The sequence below is a fragment of the Pelobates fuscus genome, chromosome 3 (assembly GCF_036172605.1).
Source record: "Pelobates fuscus isolate aPelFus1 chromosome 3, aPelFus1.pri, whole genome shotgun sequence".
NCBI classification, from domain to species: domain Eukaryota; kingdom Metazoa; phylum Chordata; class Amphibia; order Anura; family Pelobatidae; genus Pelobates; species Pelobates fuscus.
In genome coordinates this window covers 52,970,887-52,998,052 of record NC_086319.1, presented here as the reverse complement: position 1 = coordinate 52,998,052, position 27,166 = coordinate 52,970,887, and the positions used below count along the sequence as shown (strand labels likewise).

The 27,166-nt window shown below is 43.3% G+C and overlaps 1 protein-coding gene across 1 annotated transcript; it reads right to left on the bottom strand.

Moving 5' to 3' along the window:
- On the bottom strand, positions 1-25,904 carry LOC134600750 (adipocyte plasma membrane-associated protein-like). The gene is made up of 9 exons (XM_063445135.1): positions 25,801-25,904; positions 22,581-22,670; positions 21,874-21,995; positions 20,003-20,101; positions 7,667-7,816; positions 6,397-6,509; positions 5,578-5,738; positions 2,786-2,981; positions 1-785 (listed from the first exon to the last, which is right to left on the bottom strand). Coding segments are annotated over exons 1-9 (1,140 nt in total). The 5' UTR covers positions 25,803-25,904; the 3' UTR covers positions 1-578.
- Between the last annotated feature and the right edge of the window lie 1,262 nt (positions 25,905-27,166).

The following is a 27,166-nucleotide window of genomic DNA, read 5'->3' as shown; positions in this document are numbered from 1 at the left end:
GTGTAAATATGTGCCTTGAAGATAAATTTGTTGGGCACACCGATGGCACTTTCAGGTTTAATGGGGATGTCCAAGCACTATAACCACTACATGCTAATGTAGCCATTATCGTGTTATTAGGCTGCATCTGCCATCCACTTTGATTCCTGATCAAACTATTTGAGCAGAAGTTCTACTTAACTCACAGTATCTGATGTATCCCGATTTGGACAGCACTGATTGGTTGAGCATGTCATGTGACATAGTGAAAAATATTTGATCAAGAACTGTGGGATGGCATTGACATGTAGTGGTTATGGTCCTTATATTACCCCTCTACATTACCAGGTCCCATTTATTTGTAAATGAAATGCATTCCCTGCTTGGAACAGAATCAAAGCTATGCATTATATCTTGGCATTTAAACAGTTGCTTTGGATCTCTAAAAATGTAACATAATATTGTTGGTGAAAAAAGTTTATATATAAAAAAAAAAAAAAAAAAAAAAAATACAAACTATACACATGACCGTACATGTAAAATAACTAATTTACACCAATCCATAAACACATATAAAGTAGGCGCTTACTATTCACAGGTTACTGTTCATTAGTTAGAACCACAAGGAAGGGAAGGTCAGTGTTCCCCAGGTATAGCTGTCCATAATGTTCAAACACATCACTCACGGCCCACGTCACCCTCCCATCCGGGTCATGGAAACTCTCTACAACGTCACCTTGGTCATTTACTTCCAGAAACAAGCCGTGCTTTCTCAGGAGGACGCTGTAAAAGGACAACGGGGTAACCTGCAAGTGTCAAAGAAGCCAGGTCTTTGTAAGATTATAGTGAAATGTATGTAGCCCCAACAAGTACAACTTTTAATTCACTAAGCGACAGACAAAATACTGTGCTATTGGAGGGTTAGGTCGCAATGACCTCAATGTGCTAGAGGTGGGACCCATAGTCCCCAGGTTAGTAATTAACCCTGGGGTGTTGTACTAATTTAAAAACAAACCGCAAACAGTTTTTCTCCATAAACCCATAATATAGCTGCACATGACCTCATCACTTAAAGCTCTATTCGAGAGAGCACAGAAATGGTAGATTAGCAGTAATTGTTCTGAGTGAAGCCACCCAATATCAATAACACTGCAAGAGAGCTTCATCTTTGCTTTTCATGAATGAAGCTAACTGCAGGCTGCACAACTGTCAGTAAACAGCTGTAATGAGAACGACAACTCTTATAAATCTGTGTTCTATCCATATGCTCAGAATCTTATAGAAAGTTATGGGAACAAGTGAAGCGGAGAAGCCACTTTCTGTTTGGGTGGTCCATGGTGAGGTCCATGAAGCAGCGGAAATCCTCGCACATTTCTATAATACATTACCTATATGATGCATAAATAGGTGGGGGACAAATCCATCTTGCAGCTCTGTAGAGGACGGGTCCCTATAAATTACAGTTTATACCGCAGTCAGCTGGCACGGCCTCCTATATCACCCCAGATACAGACACTGAATATTTGATGAGATACATTCCAATCATTGCGATGGTGAATTACATATTTTTTTGGCCATCACCCTCTTGTGCAGCTGCCTTTGGGAGGAGAAACAATTTGATTCACCGCATTAGTGTGAGGACATAATTCCTTAATTAACCCATTGACAGCTGTTTTTTTTTATTTTAGATCTGATAAATCGCAGACGAGATCAGATTGCAACTACACAGTTTGGAATTTGGATCCATAATCTAAAATATAATGCAAAGAACAAGCCTCCTGCCACCTCCCTAAAATGGGAAATGTATTCCCTGGGGTACTATGTGTGGGATTGTTGGGGGTGAAGTCAGTAAGCTGAGAATATAGGAAGGATGCCGATTTTAGTAAAAACTTTTGTATATATCGATGTCTTGTACAGCAGTGTCTTGATGTACTCATGCTGGTGAGATTTCCGAGATATTAGGAAACCTATGGAGTAAGGCAAGGGGTGGATTACACCAAGACGTAAGTCACGGAGACTAAACCTCCCCTCTATCTTTGTAAGTGTTGGGGCAGAGTGGAAGTAAAGCATTGCACACACACTATCTGCTAGTAAATATAGAGTGTTACAGATTGCAGAACTGAAAGATTAAACAAAAAGGAAAAAAATTATCAGCAATGTTGTCTGGTGCCATGCCCTCATATAAAGGGGTCTTCATGAAAAACATTGACAAAGACACAGGAGGTAAAGCTGGCAAATAAGGGCAGGATCCATGGAGAATATGTGAGCTATGAAAAATATCCAGGTGATTGTTGATGATATTGGACTCTGTGGAAGGAAAGGGTGTAGGGGTACTAGAAGGGGTTAACTGGCGAGTCTCATCTTTAGGGTGTGTAATCAGGTGATATATTAAGCACGATAGTGTAAAGTTGGAAAAAAATAATCTTATGAAAGTGAAGATGCTTTAGTGGCAATTACCTGGTGGTAAAAACAAAATGAAGTTGTTATAGTGCCAGGAGGTCCTTACTGCTGGCTCACTTAAGGGTTTTAAACCATTCTCTAACAGTTTAACTCCAATATTGTGATCCAGTGCTGAATCTCCTTGCCTCTCTACCCAAAAAAGAAAAATGTGCAGCAAAACAAATTGCAAGGACTTTGCGCAGTCTTAGCTCTCAAGGCAGTAAAACCCTTATAAAGGCCATCCTACGCTTTGAAATTTCAGTCTGGGAGCTCTGATTGGTTGGCTTGTAAACCAATCTATTTTCGGTTAGATTAAACAATTCATGATAGAAGGGAGATGGTCCCAGAAGAAAAGCACGTACTATACCTTGACAATTAATCTCTTCAGTGCTGGATAGGGGGCAAGGGCATCCAAGAATGGGGGAAAGAGTCCAGGAAACCGCGTTGTAGATAAACCAATTCTGTAGGTGTCGCGACTTGACAGTCTGATGTTATCCGGATAGCCGGGCATATTGTCCACAAAGACTTCATGGACTCCTCTTCTGCTGCCAGTTAGCCAGTATCTAACCAACAAAAATCCAGAAACATACATAATACTATTGGACATGGTCATTTTCTATTATTACTTGCCCGATTTTTGAAAATTAATAAAAACGTTCATAATAAAATCATAAATGCATATAAAAGATTCAAGGTAGCATTATTTAAGTTGCGTCAAAAATGTCACATTTTATAGCAGTGCTCCTTGTAGATATCAATCCAAAGAACAGAGAATAGTGTTATCTCGATAGAACTATACTGTAGCCATAGTAAGTCATGATGAGGTACCACACTCAGGTGGTTATGACCTACCCAACTAGCTCAGTGTTAAGCAACAGCAGGGGAGGGCTTATCCCAGTTTGGGATATACAAGGCAATGAAATTTGTTTGGAGAACCCAAAAAAAGAAACAAGGAAAGCCTCCAATAGTATAAAACCACATGGTGATGTATATAGTAAAATTAATGTCATATACTCACAATATTGCGAGCAGTGTACTGGGCTCAGAGTATAATAGCTTTAGGTGGTTTGATTCTCACTTGTACAAACTGCTGGTAACTTGCAGTGCACCATGTTTAGTGATAAAATATTTCCAATGTGTGGAATTTAGTAAGAAAGTAATAATAAAAAGCACGAAAACGCATTCAGCATACAATAACACCAACGCATTTCACCTGCTTTATTAAATTGTATTTTTGGCACAACTTAAATTCTACTACCTTGTATTTTCATTTATGTGACAAAATTGAAAGAGTGTTTGTTTTTTAACGTATTGCTGCCTTTATCTGCACCAAGCGCTGTCCTTATTGTAAAATAATATTACAGATTGTTTACTGCGAGCATCATATATTTAGGTTACTTGTCATGCACTTTACAGAGATTTACTCGCCACGTTTATAACTTTATTACCTTCTGTTTAGTTGGTTTTATTGCTCAAACATTCATTTTATTCTGTAGCAAGATGTGGCTTTCAACACAGCAGAACTGTATGTTCCATAAAAGCAAACAATAGACACTATGTATAACAATTCTCACGCTTGCTTTCCCCTTTGTGCCAGATTTGTGTGTATTTGCCATTTCATGTACGAGAACGGTTACTCAACCATTTGTTACATTGAGACCTTTTCTGAAGCGAGCCAAAATAACTTGACTTTTCATGGATGTTTTTCTTTTGAAATTGACGACATTTGTTTCCAAAAGAAAAGGCTCCGTTTTGCACAACCAAAACATTAAATGACTGAAGACACTCAGTAAAGAATAATTTATAAGGGAATAAATTAGCGTAAATAAGAAAGCGTTAGAAGAAAATACATAGAAAGCGAGGTGCCATTTGTTCCCCCATAACCCCAATAATTTGTATAACAGAATATCCTATCTGCAATAAAATATTCTTTGTGTTGCTACTGAAATCCTGAGTTATTAAAACAGTGCATCATCAAGTCACTGGTTTTCCAATGCAGAAAGGACAGGGGTCGGGAGTCCTTCCTTTCATTGCAAAGTACGAAGCAGCTAATGAATCCTCCACGTACACACGTTTATTGTGGGATATATTCCAATCCAATAGATGTAGCACATTCTCATCATGTTACTCACATTGACACATACACAATGCACTAGTAGGTTTATGACACCGTAGATCTATAGCAACTCCCTCACCATATTATGCGTACCACGGTATTCACTGACCATTTATTTTACACATTGACATTACCCAATGCAATAGATTTTTATAGCAAACATAGAATATCAGACAAGGTTAGCCAGTGTCCATTCTTCCCAGGTTAGTTATGTAATATTTTACCTACTGTGCTTCCTCTTTTATTATTTCCATTGGAGAATACGTTTCCGGAACTTCTCCCTCTGTAATTCCCCAAACACGCCATTGACATTTAACGTCTATTAAAGACAATCTAACATTGTTATTAAAGGAATTCCAGGGGAGAATCTCTACTAAACATACTGCTTTCACCGCTGTATGTTTAGCTGCATTGCTGCAACAAGTTGGTTAATTAGCTTCCTCATTCACGGCACTGTCTACATAAGGATTCCTCCAATGTTCTTATTAATGATTATTAACAGGTGAGATATAACCTCACAACACTGGTATATGTCAATGTTTGGAACTTGAGTATTTCGTCCCACAAGTGTCTCTCCTTTACCTGTGCTTTTTATCTTACAATTATCAAGCAGGGAGACTGTCTTCAACTACTGTCAAAGCAATCTGTGTGCTTGCTTACTATCAATTATACAGTTCGGCTGGAACAAGACACGCCGGGAAGTATCCAATATCTTCTATAACACAGCGGCAGCTACTTACTGCTACAGACAGACGCTTACTGGTATCTCACATGGTTACGGTATGTGTTTGATTAAAACACCCGCCCCCTCCAAATCTGTAATACTGGTACTTTATATTCACCTGTTAAAGTGGGTAAATGTTTCTTTAGCTATGTATATACTATGAGTAGAATATAAAAAAAAACTTGACTTGTATCTATTCGGAGAGCATTGTTCATGTTGGCAGCATCAGGCACTTATTTTGCCTAATTCTTAACTTACCCCTCAATAATGTTTGAACCAATGCAAAAAAAGAAAACGAGACATTTGTGTTCTCAGGTACCTTGATATTCTGCAGATGCTGGTCTCTGCTATCAGAATAAAACTCTCATCCGGAGACAGTGCCAGCCCATTAGCCATGTATAAGCCATCCAGCAACGTCTCTGCTACTTTTTTCACAGGGTTAAACTTTATCAGACGCCCCAAATTGTTCAATTCCAGGACCTAGACTGACACAAAATGCATGTCTAACAAAGAACGGTAGGGACATGCCATCACCTGTGTACTAGACATCGTATTAAAAGGTTGAAAATTCCTGGGACTTCAAAGTGAATTTAGAATTTACTGCCAAAATAACGGACCTTAAATCTAAAATTCACATTGAATTCTCGCGTTAGTGAATAACATGGTTAGCGCCCATATCAGTAAATACTGGAACTTAGCCCAACAAAGTCTGGTGAGATGCACCTGTTGAAAGAGCTGGCATAATTCCAATGAAAAATTTTTAAATCTCTCAGATTTAATTCACATGTAGCTTTTTTTTTGCCCCCAAGCTATCAAGTTTGAATATACACCATTTATTCTGATACAGAACAGGTTCATGATTTTTTTTCTGCCACTTTTTACAAACAGAGAGATTACGACTTTTTTCGAGCCTCTGTAAATCTGGAGGTCTTCTTTAATGGAAATGTTTGTCAAAGGTGTCAAAAGTGGCAGAATTTATTATAAAGAAAACCACCACTTATGACTTAATTTAACCATCACCTTTCAGATCACTTGGATAAATATTTCCCAATGTGTTAAGGATTCCAATCTGTGTGTTTGTGCACGCAAAAAATGGAATCTGGAAGTCATATGATTGCCCTCTGAAATGACTTGGTACCTCGTATCTGTGATGTCTTCTCCCCCACTTGCTACTGGAGTCAGTAAAGTAAATGGTCCCATTTCGAGACAGATCAAGTCCATTTAAGAATCTGAAAGGAATTCCATCAACACCTGTCAAATAAGAAAATAACATCTTATTAACATCTTAAGTAGTTTTCATTGAAGAAAACATATCTCAGAAATATCACATTTCTTGTAGGGGGACGGGCCAACTAGATGGATAATTCTATTCATTGTAGGTTGCCAGACTCCATCCATTATCCATGAAAAGAAGAAGCACAGATACACATCCCTGGGGTTAAAACAATTACCCGACTCGTGACATGCTCGGAGATTTCCATACTGTGCTGACTGGGTATCATGATTGGTTAAGGAATGGCTCAGCTGGTATTCTAAGCTGGAGCTCAGGATTGGCTGTGAGATTGGTAGCAATACATATTAAGGGAGAAATATAATGTTAGAATAATTATTATAATCAGAATTGTGTAACAGCAGGAAAAAGACCCTGTGGAACAATCAGGATACTTCTCTACGGAACGTTCTACTACAATGATTGCTGCCATTTATTTATAGGGCTCAATTTAAAATTCTGGTGTTTGCTTACAAGTCCCTACATAATGCTGCTCCAACCTACCAATCCTCCCTAATGCACAAATATGTCCCGTTGAGACCCCTGCTCTCTGCCGAAGACCTACGCCTATCCTCTGTCCGTACTCCCACCTCTAAGACTTCTCCAGGGCTGCACCTTTTCTGTGGAACTCCCTTCCCTTCTCCGTTAGACTTTCACCCTGTCTCTACTCCTTCAAAAAATCTTTGAAAACACACTCCTTCAGGAAAGCATATGATTTAAACTGTTAGCGGGTTTTCATACCACCCCACCCATGACTCCGCTCCTGCAACTGTCAAAAATAACTGAGAAATAAAGTTCTCAGTGAATACTTTTCTAGCAACCTATTTCTTTACCCCTACTTATACAATTTGTGTCACTATAGCCCACTCCCTCTAGCATGTAAGCTCATTGAGCAAATGTCCCTGTGCATCCATTTGTCTGGTTACAAATATGTGTCTGTTAGTCCACCCTTTGTACAGTGCTACGGAATTTGCTGGTGCTATATAAATAATAAAAAAAATAATAATTTATGCTGCTTTACAAAAAAAAAAAGGCACTGTCTACAAGTGATCTATATCCCAAGGCATACGAGATAAAATGATAATACACTCATCCACTTCTGCCAGAGGTCTCAATTTGTTTCATGTGCCCAATTCACCTTCTTCATTAGAAAGCAGGAGGGTCTTCTCTCCCGTCCGTGGGTTCACCCTGAACAATCCAAAATATGAATCTGCTACAATAAGAAATCCATTGTGATCCATACGAACAGAATGTGGTCGTCCACACACCCGTTCATATTCTGGGGTACCTGGCAGGGAAAAATTATATATGTAACAAGTATTTGTAACATGCCATCTTAGTCTGTTTCACTATATCTGAGGTGCACGATTATCCAATGGCCTTATAGATTTGACACGGGGCACTTAATCATAGCCAGGGTATCAAAGTGTAGAGAAATTAATTTACTAGACATGAAGGTTTCACGCATGTCAGCAGCTTCCCCAGCGTCTCCATTAATGTTTTGCCAGCATTGTGGCTGCAAGAGCATTATGGATCGTGTAGTCCACAATTTCTGGAGTGCCAAAGTTTTCTCCCCCCGAACTATACTGAGCGGAACACAAAGCATAGTGGGAGTTTTTCCCATCACTGCTATTTTGGTCAAAATTCAATACCAAACCATGAAATTACTAATAAGTGTCATTGTGTAAGTTTTCATTAAAAGCCAACAAAGAAGTGTCAAATTGTGTCGCCAACGGGGGGCGGGGCCGGGCCGCCGAGCTGAGCGGTCGCAGGACAGCTCAGCTCCTGCACATAGGGCCGCAAATAGCCCACAAAAAGCCAATAAAACGCACTTTTAAGGGGAAATCCCGGCAACTACTTACCTGCGACCCTCGATGTAACCGGGCTGCCGAGCTGAGGTGAGGCAGTTCTAGTCCCTCGGAGGATGGGGCCCGCTGCACCGGGCGAGACCCATGCTGGCGGTGAGTGAAGCGGACGGCCGCCGCAGCACTATCCCGCCCGACGGAGCCCGACCCGCGTGAAGAGCCGGCAGACCCGGTCCTGCTTCCCCCCCACCGGACCGGGGGGGTGATCCCGGTCCAAACCAAACCGAGCCAGACTCCTCTACCCTCGGAGACACGGATAACGGGTAACCCGCGACCAGCACACAAGATGGCGGTGGCCATGCGAGCACAGCAAGCTACCTCGAGCACAGGCCGACCAACAGCCTTCCTGTATTCCTGCATGAGGGGTAATGCCACACGGGGTCCCACACACCCAGAGATGCCCCTGACTTATGTCACCCTCCATCTACCACACCTATGCATGCCACCGTTTAGAGGCCCGCTCACTCTTCTTCTGAGCCGGGCGCTCACAGGGGAGGAATTTTCCCCCCACAGCCTGCCATACACCCAGGGAGAAGCCGGGGAAACTCCTGCTGTTTCGGCACTGATACCTTTAGCCGAACAACTGACCGACTACTGTACCGACCCAGCGGAACCCTGGGCCCACGGACCTGGTGATGGGCCCAATGGCAAAAGGCAAGAGCACCTACACAGGCCTCAGGCCGAAGACCAGCGGCCCTAGACAGCAGGGCAGCCACCAAAGGGAACGCGGCGTAGCGACGCCAGCCCACAGCGACCATCAGCGGATCCGGGGCGCACATCAGCGGACTGACACCTAAGACCTACAAGCCAGGAATCGGCATGGGCCAAATGGGACTGTTCTGTGGACTAGTAATACCTGTTCTCTCTACGTCCCCCTGCAGGAACTCTCACCAACTCACGCTTTAGTTAACCAGTTATGCCACCCCTCACTGATTCTGGAGGGGCTACCATAAAGAAGCCTGCTACCACTCTTGTCTCCCTGCTTACCGCATGGTATAATGTTATCTGGGCTGCAGAGATGCTTTTGCCAGCTAGCTTAACGTGATCTCCCATATAAGCGTGTCTTTAAACTGCATGTAAACTATGGTGTAGTTTTACCGTGTTTTCCAGTAGCCAACACTGCAGAATCTTATGAGCCCTACTATACCTTTTACTGTAATACCCATAGTGTGACATCAGTACTTACAATAGCAAACGTAGTAAAGCGGATACACCCATCTAAAGCGAGGACACTCAACGTAAATGTTAAATTAATGCTCTTAACTGATTGATATTCATTTGTATTAACAAAAAAAAAAAAAAAAAGTGCTCTGTTCATCTATTACCCTATGTAACAAATGTTTTGAAACCTACGTATGGAATGCCGTTGGGGTACCATACGTAAGCATGTAATTTCTATAAGCACTGCAAAAATAAAGATTTACAAAAAAAAAAAAATTGTGTCGCCAACAACAGTATATTTTGGCTTGTGACAATGACAATAATACTGTACGAGTTGCATTACACAAATGTATGCGTATACTTGAATGTACCATGTATGTACCTGGTCACGCAACTATATCCACCAAAGAGTAATACAACAACACACCAAACATGAATGAATCTTTAAAAGGTGGTATAGAGAAGAGGGCAAATCACAAGATAGCATAAGTGAAAAAACGTGTTAGAAATTGAATGGGACACAAGTTAGTGTTTGTTAAGAGTTAATTAAAAACTCCTTGGTGGACGGTGACCAAGATATTACTTACAATGAACATGCCGTGTCTATGGTTGCTTATTATATAACACTGTTCAAATGCATGACATGTTACTTGGCTTTTGCACAAGTCAATATGCTAATGATCTATCACTAGGTCTGCCAAGATGGAAAAATAAAGAATATAAAAAAAAAAAAAAAAGCCAACAAAGAAGAGTAGCTGAGAAACGGAGATTAATGTTTAAAAAAATAAAAATACAAAACAGGAGAATTTTGCACACTCAAAGAATGAAAGATCAAAACATATTTATTTCTGTTTCAGTATTAAAATCTGTTTTCTCGGAATCACCTGTGCCACACATGTTTTTAAAGTCAAACATATAACGTGAAAAAAGATAAAAATAGACAAACTCCGAGTGACTGATTATATTATTATGAGCTATCTACATCCGAGCAAGTTAAAAAAAACGCAAGATTATAAATCGTCTGAATTCCAAATCATACAGTTCCTATACAGGTGGTTATTTGTAGAATATCACAGTTATTTCCAATTACCACTTTGATTTTACGAGAAGGAATACATCATTAAAAAACCACTGGGATGTTGCATCATCTGACCGAAGAGAGGAGACAGAGGACATAATGTCGTACCAGCACTAGAGCTGTATCTGGGATATATAATGGTTTTCCATTTGTTTTGACAATAAAGCCCTAACAATTACATTCTTTCAGGGAATCTCCAATCCAGACATGTATAGTTGCGAATGCACTGAATAATATGTAGTAATGCACAGTCGCTTTTATGTTTAAAGGGACTCTATAGTCAACATATAAAAGCAAGAAAGACAGGTCCCCCAGCCTTCCTTCTTGCTTTTATATGAACTTACATTTAATAAAAAAAAAATTCGAGGTGTTTTTATATTAAAAACTTACCTCCGTTCCAGCGCCGAGCTCCCAGCCATGCCGCGCCCCCTTTTTCGTCAAAATGACGAAATCGCGGGGCCCAATAGGACGTTTCTCTGAGAGAAGCGTCATGGCGATGTGGTGCGCATGCGCGGCTTTGCGCTGCACCAATCGCGTTCTTCATAGAGCGGCATTGACAGCCGCCCTATGAAGAACCTGAGCGCTTTACCGCGCATGTGCGCGGAATGCGCGTTCGCGAGCTGAGCTGTCTGACTCACAGCTCAGCTCGCTTTCTAAAACCATCAATAAGTGGGGGGACCTACTGTCCCCCCCCGGCCCCCACCCCTGAGCGGTGGGTGGGGGCCCTAAAATTCACAATAGGGGGGGACCTACTGTCCCCCCCCGGCCCCCACCCCTGTGCGGCGAGTGGGGGCCCTAAAATTATCAATAAGGGGGGACCTATTGTCCCCACCGGCCCCCACCCCTGTGCAGCGGGTGGGGGCCCTAAAATAAAAAATAAGGGGGGGACCTACTGTCCCCCCCCCCCGGCCCCCACCCCTGAGCGGTGGGTGGGGGCCCTAAAATTCACAATAGGGGGGGACCTACTGCCCCCCCCCCCGGCCCCCACCCCTGAGCGGTGGGTGGGGGCCCTAAAATTCACAATAGGGGGGGGACCTATTGTCCCCCCCGGCCCCCACCCCTGAGCGGTGGGTGGGGGCCCTAAATACAAAGGGGGGGGACCCTAGTTAACCCTCCCCCCCCAAAAAAAATAATATCTCCCTACCTACCCCCCTCACCCTAAAAATAATGAGGGGGGACCCTTTAACTAAAAACCTGTAAAGAAAAAAAATAAGATAAAAACCATTACCATTACCATTCGATGTTTTCTTTCTTCTAAAATCTTCTTTCTTCAGCCCCAAAAAAGGCCAAATAAAAAGCCATAATAACCGACGCAATAAAAAAAAAAAAAAAAAAAAAAAACAGAGCGCAAAAAAAATAATCCATCTTCACCCATGGAGGGCTCCGCGCAGACTGAGCTCCGCAGGGGGGAAGGCTTATAAAGCCTTGCCCCGCCCTGCAATTAGGCTAAGAACACTCTGATTGGTGGGTTTAAGCCAATCAGAGTGCTCTTTGTCATTTTACAAGCGTGGGGAAGTTCTTTGGAATTTTCCCACGCTTGTAAAATGACACAGAGCACTGTGATTGGATGGATTTCAAGCCATCCAATCACAGTGCTCTGTGTCATTTTACAAGCGTGGGAAAATTCCAAAGAACTTTCCCACGCTTGTAAAATGACAAAGAGCACTCTGATTGGCTTAAACCCACCAATCAGAGTGTTCTTAGCCTAATTGCAGGGCGGGGCAAGGCTTTATAAGCCTTCCCCCGGAGCTCAGTCTGCGGAGCCCTCCATGGGTGAAGATGGATTATTTTTTTTGCGCTCTGGGTTTTTTTTGTTTTTTTTTATTGCGTTGGTTATTATGGCTTTTTATTTGGCCTTTTTTGGGGCTGAAGAAAGAAGATTTTAGAAGAAAGAAAACATCGAATGGTAAGTTGTTTTTATCTTATTTTTTTTTCTTTACAGGTTTTTAGTTAAAGGGTCCCCCCTCATTATTTTTAGGGTGAGGGGGGTAGGTAGGGAGATAATTTTTTTTGGGGGGGGGGGGGAGGGTTAACTAGGGCCCCCCCCCTTTGTATTTAGGGCCCCCACCCACCGCTCAGGGGTGGGGGCCGGGGGGGGGGACAGTAGGTCCCCCCCTTATTGATAATTTTAGGGCCCCCACCCGCCGCTCAGGGGTGGGGGCCGGGGGGGGGCAGTAGGTCCCCTCCCCTTATTGATAATTTTAGGGCCCCCACCCGCCGCTCAGGGGTGGGGGCCGGGGGGGACAATAGGTCCCCCCTTATTTATTATTTTAGGGCCCCCACCCGCCGCACAGGGGTGGGGGCCGGGGGGGACAATGGTTCCCCCCCTTATTGATAATTTTAGGGCCCCCACCCGCCGCACAGGGGTGGGGGCCGGGGGGGGCAGTATGTCCCACCCCTTATTTATTATTTTAGGGCCCCCACCCGCCGCACAGGGGTGGGGGCCGGGGGGGGGCAGTATGTCCCACCCCTTATTTATTATTTTAGGGCCCCCACCCGCCGCACAGGGGTGGGGGCCGGGGGGGGCAGTATTTCCCCCCTTATGTTTTATTTTAAGGCCCCACCCGCCGCACAGGGGTGGGGGCCGGGGGGGACAATAGGTCCCCCCTTATTGATAATTTTAGGGCCCCCACCCACCGCCCAGGGGTGGGGGCCGGGGGGGGGGGGGGAGGAGAGTAGGTCCCCCCCCCCTTCATATTGTGGCCAGACAGCATCCCTGTGGGTTCGGGCTTCAGCTGTCAGCTGAAGCCACGCCCACAGCAGTGCTGACAGGCTATCAGCACACAAAGCGCGTTCACAGTGCTTTGTGTGCTGATAGCCCGTCTGATGCATTCACCCAGAATGCATCGGACGAGAGGCCTTTTTAGGGCCTCTGAACTCGGAAGTCCCTCTGGTGGCCGTCTGATTGACTGCAACAAGAGGTGTTCCAAGCTTCCAATGTAAATACTGCAGTTTCTCAGAAAATACAGTGCTTACAAGAAAAAGGCTCCGGGTAGCTGTAGCACTCACCTGAACAACCTCATTAAGCTGAAGTTGTTCAGGTGACTATAGTGTCCCTTTAAATGACAGGATGTAATTTGAGCCTCTCTCATAGGGGTTGCAGTTAAAAGCATTCGGTACACATTTCTTTAATAGATACCTCCAAGTAGTAGTTATAACTACATAGAAATACTATTAGATATGATACATATTTGTACCGTATTTATTTGAAATCTTGCTATTTTGGGATAAAGGGGCTCTACCCAGCACTCAAATCCTCCCTTTCTGCTTCCAACATAATAACGAGAAAAAGCGTCTCTCTTCCTCGTTATCCAGCCAAAATATTTGTGTAGATTAACAGGATTTACAGTACGGAATTATCATTAACCCGTTCAACAGTTCTGAGTTGAGACCGGCTCCCTTAAATGAGAGTGATGTTTACAGCTTTGGTCCAGCAATCTGTTCAATGATTTCATGAAATCTGGGTAACACTTCGCTCTGATCAAACTCCTCACCTTGCCCACAAGCAGGCTTGCTACATATGTATTTTTTAATAATTGCCCCTCTTTCTGTAACGAGTATATACCCCTACACGCAGGATCCAGCCTAACAGAAGACAGTACAGAGGAGAGATACGTCTACCGGACCTTAGAGTGGCCGGACTCGACGTAATAGGATAAAACAGAGTCAGGAACGATCCGAGGTCAAGGGCACAAAGAGACAGCGTAAACGAAAACTAGCCGGGGACTGGTACACAGGAATCAGCAAGCCGGCAAACAGTACAGAATAGGATAAAGCGAAAACGAAGTCAGAATACAAAGCCAAGGTCAAATACGGAGAAACACAACTGAACACAACAAGCACTAAAGGGAACTGTAGCAGAAACCACGATAGGGCAACGAACTAAGGGAAAAGGGTAAGTATAAGTAGCCTTCAAACTAATGTGATTGGCTCCTGTCACTTCCACTCCCCCAACAGGTAAGTGTATGGGGTGATTGGCATGACAGGAGCCAATGGGAGCCTTTTTGCAATTTAGGCTCCCACTGTCTCTTTAAGAGCGCGCCCGAGATTCGCGGCGCACTCTTAGCTGCAGGCGGGACACGTGACCGCTTCTCGCGGTCACTGCCCGCCTTCCTGTCTGAACAGTCGGACGAGCCGCACGCGGCTCATGCAGCCGCAGGACCGCGCGCGGCTTGAAGAGAGGACCGCGTCCGGCCCCCGGATAAGGTAAGTACCGCTACAGTACCCCCCCCTGAGGACACGCCCTCCGGGCGGGCAGGACCAGGCCTGGCAGGAAAACGCGAATGGAAAGAACGTACAAGGCGGGGAGCATGAACAGCATCCGCCGAAATCCAACTGCGCTCCTCAGGCCCATAACCCTTCCAATGTACCAAGTACTGAAGCCGACCCCTAAGAAAACGAGAGTCAATAAAAGCAGATACTTCGAAATCCTCATGACCCTCCACAGAGACAGGAGGGGGAGGGGGAGTATGCCGGGTATAGCGGTTGCGTACGTAAGGCTTCAACAAAGAGGTGTGAAATACATTGGGTATACGCAGATTCTTAGGCAGACCCAAGGCATAAGAAACGGGATTAACCTTATGTATAATGCGATAAGGACCAATGAAGCGGGGAGCCAATTTCATAGAAGGCACCCGGAGGCGAATATTCCGTGTGGAAAGCAAAACCCTGTCCCCCACAACATAGGAAGGAGCCGCTCTGCGATGCTTGTTAGCCTGAGCCTTCTGGCGGGCAGCAGAGTCCACCAAAGAACGCTGAACCTGCTCCCAAGTATTACGCAAACCAGCCAAATGCTCATCCAGAACTGGCATGCCCTGAGAGGAGAATGCAGCCGGAAGAACAACGGGATGCTGGCCATAGACAACGTAAAAAGGGCTTTTGCCGGAAGAATCATGAGTGGCATTATTCCGAGCAAATTCAGCCCAAGGAAGCAGGTCAGACCAATTGTCCTGATGGTGAGACACAAAACAACGGAGGTACTGCTCAAGAGACTGGTTGGCACGTTCAGCAGCTCCATTAGACTGGGGATGGTAAGCGGAAGAAAATGAGAGGGAAATACCCATCTCCGAACAAAAGGCTTTCCAGAACCTGGAAATAAATTGGCTACCCCTATCGGATACAATAGATAAGGGAATACCATGTAATCGAAACACTTCTCTAGCGAAGATAAGAGCCAATTCCTTGGAAGTGGGCAACTTGCGAAGAGACACAAAGTGAGCCATTTTGGAAAACCGATCTACTATCATTAGGATGACTGTGTTACCATTCGAAGGGGGTAATTCAACAATAAAATCCATTGATAGATTAGACCAAGGTCTCTCGGGAACGGGCAATGGATGCAACAGCCCACAAGGAACTCTACGAGAGGTTTTCATACATGCACAAGTAGTACAAGCACTTATATAGTCAGTAACATCCTTACGTAAGGTATCCCACCAGAAATACCGAGAAACGGCTGACACTGTTTTGGAAATACCAGGATGTCCAGCAGTCTTAGTATCGTGATAAAGTGACAGAATATCCCGTCTCTCGGGAATGTCAACGAACAATTTATCATTAGGCCTCTCGCTGGGTGCCATGCCTTGTTTCGCTTGTATGGCCTGCAAGAGGGACGAGGAAATAGACAATATAGTAGTTGCTATTATCCTGTCTGGGGGAATGACAGGAGTGACATCAATCTCCTGTTTGTCAAGTCTCGAATTGTCTGGACAGAGCGTCCGCTTTGGTGTTCCGGTCACCTGGCCTATAGGTGATTATATAATTAAAATGAGACAAGAACAGTGACCACCTAGCCTGCCTTGAAGACAATCTTTTAGCTTCGCTAAGGTAGGATAGGTTCTTATGATCTGTAAATATGAGACTAGGATCCTTAGTTCCTTCTAGCAAATGTCTCCATTCTTTGAGTGCTAAAATGATAGCAAGGAGTTCGCGATTACCCACATCATAATTCCTCTCTGCCTTGGACATTTGTTTAGAAAAGAAGCCACAAGGATGCAATGGCTTGTCAGGAGACTCTCTTTGGGATAAGACAGCACCTACCCCTATATCGGAAGCATCAACCTCAAGTATATATGGCAATGAGGGGACAGGATGCTGTAAAATAGGGGCAGAGGCGAACGTAGTTTTAAGAAAGTCAAAAGCCTGAAGTGCCTCAGTAGACCAGACACGTGTATTGCCATCCTTTTTAGTCATACGAGTAATAGGCGCTACTATAGACGAAAAACCTTTGATAAAACGTCTATAATAATTAGAGAAACCCAGAAAACGCTGGATGGCTTTCAGACCTTGCGGCAGAGGCCATTCTATGACTGCAGCGAGCTTCTGGGGATCCATCCGAAAACCCTCGGCGGAAATCAAATACCCTAAAAACTGGACCTCGGACTGGTCGAATAGACATTTTTCTAATTTGCAATAAAGACCATTAGCAAGAAGGGTCTTCAGAACTGTTGTAACATGTCTGTGATGAGCGTGAATGTCAGTAGAATATATTAAAATGTCATCCAAGTACACAATAACAAATGAGTGAATAAAGTCCCTTAAGACATCATTAATAAATTCTTGGAACACTGCTGGGGCATTGCAAAGCCCAAATGGCATGACGGTATACTCATAATGACCTGACCGAGTGTTAAAGGCTGTCTTCCATTCGTGGTCCTTTTTAATACGTATCAAATTGTATGCTCCTCTAAGATCTAATTTGGTGAATACCGTAGCATGTTTGAGCCTGTCAAACAATTCTGTTATTAGAGGTATAGGGTAAGCATTTTTGATGGTGATCTTGTTAAGACCTCTATAATCAATGCAAGGTCTTAAATCACCTTCTTTCTTTGATACAAAGAAGAACCCCGCTCCAGCCGGAGAAGAGGATCTTCTAATAAATCCCTTGTCTAATGACTCTTTAATGTACTCCTCCATGACACGGTTTTCTTGAACCGATAGGGGGTACACCCTGCCCTTAGGAGGTATAGTACCAGGCAACAAATCAATAGCACAATCGTAGGGTCTGTGAGGCGGTAATTTGTCAGCCTCTCTTTTATCAAAGACAGTCTTTAAAGTTAAATACTGAGAGGGTATTGTCGTAGATAAAGGAGGAACAGTAGGAACGTTAATAGAATTCACAGGCGTGACTTCAATAGTACATGACTCATGGCAGGCTTCACTCCATGATTTTATCTGCCCTGTCTCCCAGTCAAAAATGGGATTGTGGGCACGTAACCATGGATACCCTAACACCAACTGTGAAGAGGGAGAGGTGATGACCTGGAACCGAATGGTTTCATAGTGTAGAACCCCTGTGTACATGTGTAGCGGTGCAGTCTCGTGAGTAACAACAGGAGATATCAATGGTCTACCATCTATGGCCTCAACGGCCAAGGGTATCTCCTTCTCTCTGATGGGAATATTGTTTCTCTTTACAAAACCAGAGTCTATAAAGTTCTCGGCTGCCCCAGAATCAACCAGGGCGTCTATGTTTTCAACTATACAACTCTCTCCCATATGTAAAGAAACAGGGAGAAGCAGTCGGTTAGGAGGCAATGTAGGAGACTTAGAAATCACACCCAAGGCCAGTCCCCTATAAGGTCTTAGGTGTGAGAGTTTTCCGGGAGCAGAGGACACTCCTTTACCATATGGTCTCTCTTACCACAATATAGGCAGAGTCCCTCCCTTCTCCTATGTAATTTCTCAGTATCTGAGAGTTTGGCAACCCCTAATTGCATAGGTTCCTCTTCAGATACTTTAACACTCTCCGGTATATTAACTCTGGGTTGAATAGGTGTAACAAAACGTCTATTCCTGTTCTTAGTATAGAGCCTGTCACGAATCCTATTATCTATATCGATGAGGTAGTCAATAAGGTCCTCTAAGGCAATAGGAAGCTCCTTAGCTGCTACCTCATCCAATATAGAGTCTGATAAACCTTCCATGAAGGCCGTAGTTAACCCATTATTGGTCCAATCGACCTGTGAGGCAAGGGTACGAAACTGTATAGCGTAATCAGCCACAGACCTAGAAACCTGTTTAACCCTCATTAATGCTCTAGCGGCATTCTTAGACCTTTTCATAGTATCAAAAGTTCTGCGAAAAGCTGTTAGGAAACTGTGAAAGTTATGCACCATAGGTCCATTAGCCTCCCAAATAGGGTTTGCCCATTCAAGTGCTTTGTCGGTAAGTTGGTGCATAAAGAACCCAACTTTAGACCTCTCTGTGGGAAATGAACGTGGATACATTTCAAAATGAAACTCTATTTGGTTAATGAACCCTCTGCATGTCTTAGAATCCCCTCCATACCTAGGAGGAGGCGTTAAATGTGCTGTAGCGTTAGGCATAGTCGATGCTTCAGGAAGCAGGGGTGCAGGAGGGTTAGGTGCGGTTGCTGGAATGGTTCTAGCTAAGAGCGTCTGGAGAGCCTGAGCTATTTGATCCATACGGTGATCCTGCTCTACAAATCTAGCCTCATGGGTCGCCATCTGTTGAGCTAAATCTGCGGGGTCCATGGCCCTATCGTAATGTAACGAGTATATACCCCTACACGCAGGATCCAGCCTAACAGAAGACAGTACAGAGGAGAGATACGTCTACCGGACCTTAGAGTGGCCAGACTCGACGTAATAGGATAAAACAGAGTCAGGAACGATCCGAGGTCAAGGGCACAAAGAGACAGCGTAAACGAAAACTAGCCGGGGACTGGTACACAGGAATCAGCAAGCCGGCAAACAGTACAGAATAGGATAAAGCGAAAACGAAGTCAGAATACAAAGCCAAGGTCAAATACGGAGAAACACAACTGAACACAACAAGCACTAAAGGGAACTGTAGCAGAAACCACGATAGGGCAACGAACTAAGGGAAAAGGGTAAGTATAAGAAGCCTTCAAACTAATGTGATTGGCTCCTGTCACTTCCACTCCCCCAACAGGTAAGTGTATGGGGTGATTGGCATGACAGGAGCCAATGGGAGCCTTTTTGCAATTTAGGCTCCCACTGTCTCTTTAAGAGCGCGCCCGAGATTCGCGGCGCGCTCTTAGCTGCAGGCGGGACACGTGACCGCTTCTCGCGGTCACTGCCCGCCTTCCTGTCTGAACAGTCGGACGAGCCGCGCGCGGCTCGTGCAGCCGCAGGACCGCGCGCGGCTTGAAGAGAGGACCGCGTCCGGCCCCCGGATAAGGTAAGTACCGCTACACTTTCTCTATTTTCCCAATATTTCTTCTTTGTTTATGGAAGTTACCAAATGTTAGCTGTAGATGTAAATCTCTTGTATCCGATCAGATTTCTGTTTTTTAGATTAAGAATTTTCATTTACAAAAGATAAAAAACACAAAACATATCCAAAAAAAAAAGACAAGACAAAATAGAATTTAGTTCTGGCTCACCACACTGTGACACATTCTGTCCCATCTGTGTTATGAAGGATAGCTTGTCCCCAGAGATCTTCCACAGTTTCCCATCCACAGTGCCGGTGTAAAGATTGCCTACATGAAAATCAATGTAAGACACTGTAAGAAATATTGTAACACAGCTTTTAGTGCATCTTAGAACTGATCTTAGCAGGTACCCCAGGATAATAGAAAATGTGGTCATTTTAATAATTTAAAAGGACACTACAAGAACTAAATTAACTTTAGCTTGATAAAGCAGTTTTAGTGTATAGATCTTAGAGAAGTTAAATCACTTTCATTTCTGTTTATGCAGAAGTATATATACCTCCGCTGGCCATGATTCCCACAAGCTGCATGCAAAAAAATTATTTAATTTTCAAATCAGATGCTAACTTGTTTTACAAGTTTTTGGCTTCTGCCCTGTAAATTAGCTTTAATTACATCCAGGGGGCTTGTGCAGGGTCTAGAATGCTATTAATAAAGCAGGCGATACATTTGAAGTTAAACAAAATTTGCATTAAAGAAAATGTAAATGTTAGATCTCTTTACAGGAAGTGTTTAAGAAGGCTGTGTACGTCACATATGGGAAGGTGTGGCTAGGGCTGAATAAACAAAATGATTTAACGCCTAAAGTGAACTGGGCAGTGAGACTGCAGAGGCATGATCTACACACCAAAACTTAATTAAAGGGACACTATAGTCAGCTGAACCACTACAGCTTATTGTAGTGGATCGTGTGTCTTTAACCTGCCCTGCAGGTTTTTTTAATGTAAATGCTGAAAAGACAGTTTTCATTGCTAGCTAATTACACCTCTAGTGGCAGTCACTCAGACGGCCACTAGAGGTGCTTCCTGTATCAGTGGGATTCAGCATCTGCCTAGAGGTACTGAACGTTCCCCGTAGAGATGCACTGATTTAAAGCATCGAAATGAGAAGATGATGATTTGCGCAGCGTTTTGTCGCACATGTACAAAAGCCTCCCAAGGCTGATTTGCTGAGATCATCCAGTCATGGCACAGCGTGGGAGAAAAGTTGGGTAAGAACACCTTTTCAAAGTGATGCAAACAGTTTAGCACTATAGTATCAGGAATATATGTTTGACACTATAGTGTTCCGATGGGCTAAAGTTGATTTGGTGCATTTAACATAAACATTATTACATAGCACTGACCAGTTGACTGTTCACTCATTGAATCTCCCTGCCCTCCCACCCTTTTCCTCCCATGACTGTCCTGAATATGTAGGCTGGTGTAACAGGTGGGAAGAATGTGCAAATAGTAGCCGGGGCCAAATAGCACAAATAACTAAATAAATAGAAAGAATTGATATACCAGTATTTACCTGTGGGGTCTTATTCAATGAATAATACTACTAACTCATATTATTTTTGTTGGCTTTAATACTTTGTAATTGATGTAACAATGCTCTGCAAGTCCTCACATGCCCGTGAAGGCAAATATGCAAAGGAAATCATTGAAAACATGTTGGGAACGACTGGCATTTCAGCTTTGGCATCAGCTACCAGCGAGACTTGGTGCTAACAGCTGGCAGGAGATCTGGAATGTGAGCAGGAAATTTAATCCACATGTCGGTTTTCAACATGACCCAAAAATATATTTCTACAGTTTTAAAAACTCTTTTAACCAGAGTAAAAAATACAACAAATGTACATAGTATTTACTGCTTATCCTTCCTGTAATTCTTAAACGGTGTCCATATACAGTTTGTAAAATGATGGAAGGACTCTGCTTGTAGATTTAATAAACCAGGTGTTACGCTGTCGTTACAGGGGCAGACAAACTTACTAAACACGCTCAGGACTCTGAACGGATTTACAATTAAAATTAATTAAACTTTAGAGTTACCTTCTTTGTCACAGGTGAACGATTCCGGGCCTTTGAGTAGTCCATAGAAAATCCTTCTCCCTTTGTGAAGTTTTTGATTTAAGGCCAATGGCCCAACGAGGGCTGGTGGAGGTTTATCAAACCTGAGCAAAGGAAAATGTACAATATTATACCGAAGACAGCAGCAGTCCTCAAAATCCCATTTAGACGATATAAAGCCCAGTGCTGTGAACCTTTCTTTGCCACCTAAAACTGGACAGACTAATACGTTGACCCAGGTTGTACAATTAGTTTGGTGACTTATTCTTCGAGTAGTGTTAGAATATACATTAAAACAAATACTGCAAAGGTTAGCTTCTACATCACACAATTCACCGTTTAGTGGACAAGCCCCATCCGTTCACTGTTCCCATGATCATACGGGATCGAAATGGGACGCAGCACTGCTTCAATTAATATTTTATTATTGGTAGTTTTTTGGAACCTAGCATTTATTATCATAAAAGTATCAATCTCATGAAGACCCACTGAAAACAGCACAGGGCCCTCATTTTAGGTCCCAACTGATAAGGTAAAAATACACTGTACTAAAGGCCGTGAGTTCTACTACATATTATAAAATGTCAGACAATGATTGGCAAGGTGCCTCTTTTTTGTCACCTTTACAAATTACGGCAATAGCTATAATTGGATGTAAGATACATACTCAGTTACTGCAGGTAACTCACATGAAAGGCTCAGGATCAATAGGGGAAGGAAGCAGGTAAATCCCAACAATAGTTGCCAAAACTGCAGCAGAAAATCCCCATTTCAGGTACCTAGAGTAAGCAAATGCATCAATCATTACAGGAAACTTGTGTGAAATGGGAACCCCGTTTAGCTGTTCCAAAAAAAATATTTTGTTTTATTTTATATATATATATATATATATATATATATATATATATATATATATATATATATATATATAGAATAAAATTATAAATGCAACACTTTTTCATGAGCTGAACTCAAAGATCTAAGACTTTTTCTATGTACACAAAAGGCCTATTTCTCTTAAATATTCACAAATCTGCCTAAATCTGTGTTAGTGAGCACTTCTCCTTTGCCGAGATAATCCATCCACCTCACAGGTGTGGCATATCAAGATGCTGATTAGACAGCATGATTATTGTACAGGTGTACCTTAGGCTGGACACAATAAAAGGCCACTCTAAAATGTGCAGTTTTACTGTATTGGTGAGGTCCGGGTGGGGGAGGGTCCGGAAACCAGTCAGTATCTGGTGTGGCCACCATTTGCCTCACTCAGTGCAACACATCTCATTTGCATAGAGTTGATCAGGTTGTTGATTGTGGCCTGTTGGTCCACTCCTCTTCAATGGCTGTGCGAAGTTCCTGGATATTGGCAGAATCTGGAACATGCTGTCATATACGCCGATCCAGAGCATTCCAAACATGCTCAATGGGTGACGAGACCTGGGTAACCTCGAGCCAGAAGAAAGGGCGCGAAGAGAAGGGTTTCGCCGCCCAATCCGAAGAAAGGGTGTAAAACGCGATTGCACCAATCAGCTGAGAGGCGCGAAACCAATTTGTTGCAATCAGCGCTCAGGGAGGAGAAGGGTTTCGCTGCCCAATCACGAGAGAAGGACACGAAACCCCATTTGAACGGGTGCTCTGATTGGTCGCCGGCTCCTTGTAACGATCAATCAGCACTCCCTCGGGCCAACCAATCAGGAGAGTGGCGCAGACCCAGTTTGAATAGGTGCTCCTTCTCCCATTGGTCGGCACAGACTTCCACGCGGCCCTGTTAACCATTACACGTCCCAATCACATTGCACCCAGTAACCATTAAACTTCTGCAATCACAGTGCACCCAATAACCATTTCACATCCACAATCACTCAGCACCCATTAAACTTCCCCAATCACAGTGCGAGCATTAACCATTAAACTTCCACAATCACAGTGCGAGCATTAACCATTAAACATCCATAATCACTTAGCACCGATTAACCATTTCATTTCCCCACAGTGCACCCATTAACCATTTCACATCCCCAATTACAGAGCACCCATTAACCATTTCCCAATCACAGTGCACCCATTAACCATTTCACACCCCAATCACAGTGCACCCATTAACCATTTCCCATCCCAATCACAGAGCACCCAATAACCATTTCCCATCCCCAATCACTCAGCACCCATTAACCATTTCCCATCCCAATCACAGCGCACCCATTAACCATTTCCCATCCCACACAGTGCACCCATTAACCATTTCCCATCCCAATCACAGTGCACCCATTAACCATTTCCCATCCCAATCACAGTGCACCCATTAACCATTTCCCATCCCAATCACAGAGCACCCATTAACCATTTCCCATCCCAAACACAGTGCACCCATTAACCATTTCCCATCCCAAACACAGTGCACCCATTAACCATTTCCCATCCCAAACACAGTGCACCCATTTAATATCCCAAACACTCAGCACCCATTAACCATTGCATATCCCAAACACTCAGCACCGATTAACCATTTCATTTCCCCACAGAGCACCCATTAACCATTTCACATCCACAATCACTTAGCACCGATTAACCATTTCATTTCCCCACAGTGCACCCATTAACCATTTCACATCCCCAATTACAGAGCACCCATTAACCATTTCACATCCACAATCACTTAGCACCCATTAACCATTTCATATCCCCAAAGTTCACTCATTAACCATTTCCCATCCCCAATTACAGTGCACCTATTAACCATTTCCCATCCCAATCACAGAGCACCCATTAACCATTGCACACCCCAATCACAGTGCACCCATTAACCATTTCCCATCCCAATCACAGAGCACCCATTAACCATTTCACACCCCAATCACAGTGCACCCATTAACCATTTCCCATCCCAATCACAGAGCACCCATTAACCATTTCACACCCCAATCACAGTGCACCCATTAACCATTTCCCATCCCAAACACAGTGCACCCATTAACCATTTCCCATCCCAAAGGGTGTTTCATATCCCAAACACTCAGCACCCATTAACCATTTCATATCCCAAACACTCAGCACCCAATAACCATTTCCCATCACAAGCCACCCTATCACCATACCCATGTCAGACCCCTACATAGCTTTAACCCTTTCAGACCCTGGTCCCATTTTAGAGGAAGTTTAACCCTTGTTACTCAGAGAGGGTGTCACATGGTCCGTCCGTCCCCCCCCCCCCCCCTTAACCATTTCCCATCCCAATCACAGAGCCCCCATTAACCATTTCCCATCCCCAATCACTCAGCACCCATTAACCATTTCCCATCCCCAATCACTCAGCACCCATTAACCATTTCCCATCCCCAATCACTCAGCACCCATTAACCATTTCCCATCCCCAATCACTCAGCACCCATTAACCATTTCCCATCCCCAATCACTCAGCACCCATTAACCATTTCCCATCCCCAATCACTCAGCACCCATTAACCATTTCCCATCCCCAATCACTCAGCACCCATTAACCATTTCCCATCCCAATCACTCAGCACCCATTAACCATTTCCCATCCCAAACACAGTGCACCCATTAACCATTTCCCATCCCAAACACAGTGCACCCATTAACCATTTCATGTCCCAAACACTCAGCACCCATTGACCATTTCATATCCCAAACACTCAGCACCCATTAACCATTTCATATCCCAAACACTCAGCACCCATTAACCATTTCCCATCACAAGCCACCCTATCACCATACCCATGTCAGACCCCTACATAGCTTTAACCCTTTCAGACCCTGGTCCCATTTTTGAGGAAGTTTAACCCTTGTTACTCAGAGAGGGTGTCACATGGTCCAGCCTCCCCTCCCTCCCCGGTGTGAGCTGTGTAACACCCTCCGGCAGTCCCAGCATGCTCTGTGCCCGCCCCTTACATGGTCACTAGGTAGGTAGATAGAGGTAGGTGTGCTGCCGGCAGGTCCCGCAGAAGGTGCCGGTATGGAGTCAGAGATCGGTGCTGGCGGCGGAGCCCGGGATTTCAGCGCTGCCCCCTGCTGGGGAGAGAGGGGCGGAGCGAGCCGCGGGGTCATCCAGGGGACACGGCCTGGCAGCACCGGGCATACCGAGAGAGCTGCCACCCCAGCACCGAGTACACCGGCCGGGCAGTGCCTGTGCCAGCACTGTGCACACAGCCTGCTCACATGTAATGGGCCCTGGGAGTGATCTGATTGCTTTACATTCATTATCAGATTCCTTCACATTCTGGAATCCATGGGAAATTCATACTTTACACAATAATAGCTGGTTTGGGGAAAAAATCTTATTCTTCTATATTATCAGTTTAATAATAACTGGTTTAAATATAAAATCCTAGCCAGCTATATTATCAGTTTAATAATAACTGGTTTAAATATAAAATCCTAGTCCGCTATATTACCAGTTTAATAATAGCTGGTTTAAATATAAAATCCTAGCCAGCTATATTATCAGTTTAATAAAAACTGGTTTAAATATAAAATCCTAGTCCGCTATATTATCAGTTTAATAATAGCTGGTTTAAATATAAAATCCTAGCCAGCTATATTATCAGTTTAATAATAGCTGGTTTAAATATAAAATCCTAGCCCGCTATATTATCAGTTTAATAATAACTGGTTTAAATATAAAATCCTAGCCCGCTATATTATCAGTTTAATAATAGCTGGTTTAAATATAAAATCCTAGCCAGCTATATTATCAGTTTAATAATAGCTGGTTTAAATATAAAATCCTAGCCCGCTATATTATCAGTTTAATAATAGCTGGTTTAAATATAAAATCCTAGTCAGCTATATTATCAGTTTAATAATAGCTGGTTTAAATATAAAATCCTAGCCAGCTATATTATCAGTTTAATAATAGCTGGTTTAAATATAAAATCCTAGCCCGCTATATTATCAGTTTAATAATAGCTGGTTTAAATATAAAATCCTAGTCAGCTATATTATCAGTTTAATAATAACTGGTTTAAATATAAAATCCTAGTCCGCTATATTATCAGTTTAATAAAAGCTGGTTTAAATATAAAATCCTAGCCAGCTATATTATCAGTTTAATAATAGCTGGTTTAAATATAAAATCCTAGTCCGCTATATTATCAGTTTAATAATAGCTGGTTTAAATATAAAATCCTAGTCCGCTATATTATCAGTTTAATAATAGCTGGTTTAAATATAAAATCCTAGTCCGCTATATTATCAGTTTAATAATAGCTGGTTTAAATATAAAATCCTAGTCCGCTATATTATCAGTTTAATAATA

Excerpts from the sequence above, each read along its gene's own strand:
- LOC134600750 (XM_063445135.1), bottom strand. Across the intron at positions 21,996-22,580 it reads ATTGATCCTGAGCCTTTCAT|GTTTGATAAACCTCCACCAG; the intron begins GTGAGTTACCTG and ends TCCTTTGCTCAG. Across the intron at positions 2,982-5,577 it reads AGCATCTGCAGAATATCAAG|ATACTGGCTAACTGGCAGCA; the intron begins GTACCTGAGAAC and ends TTTGTTGGTTAG.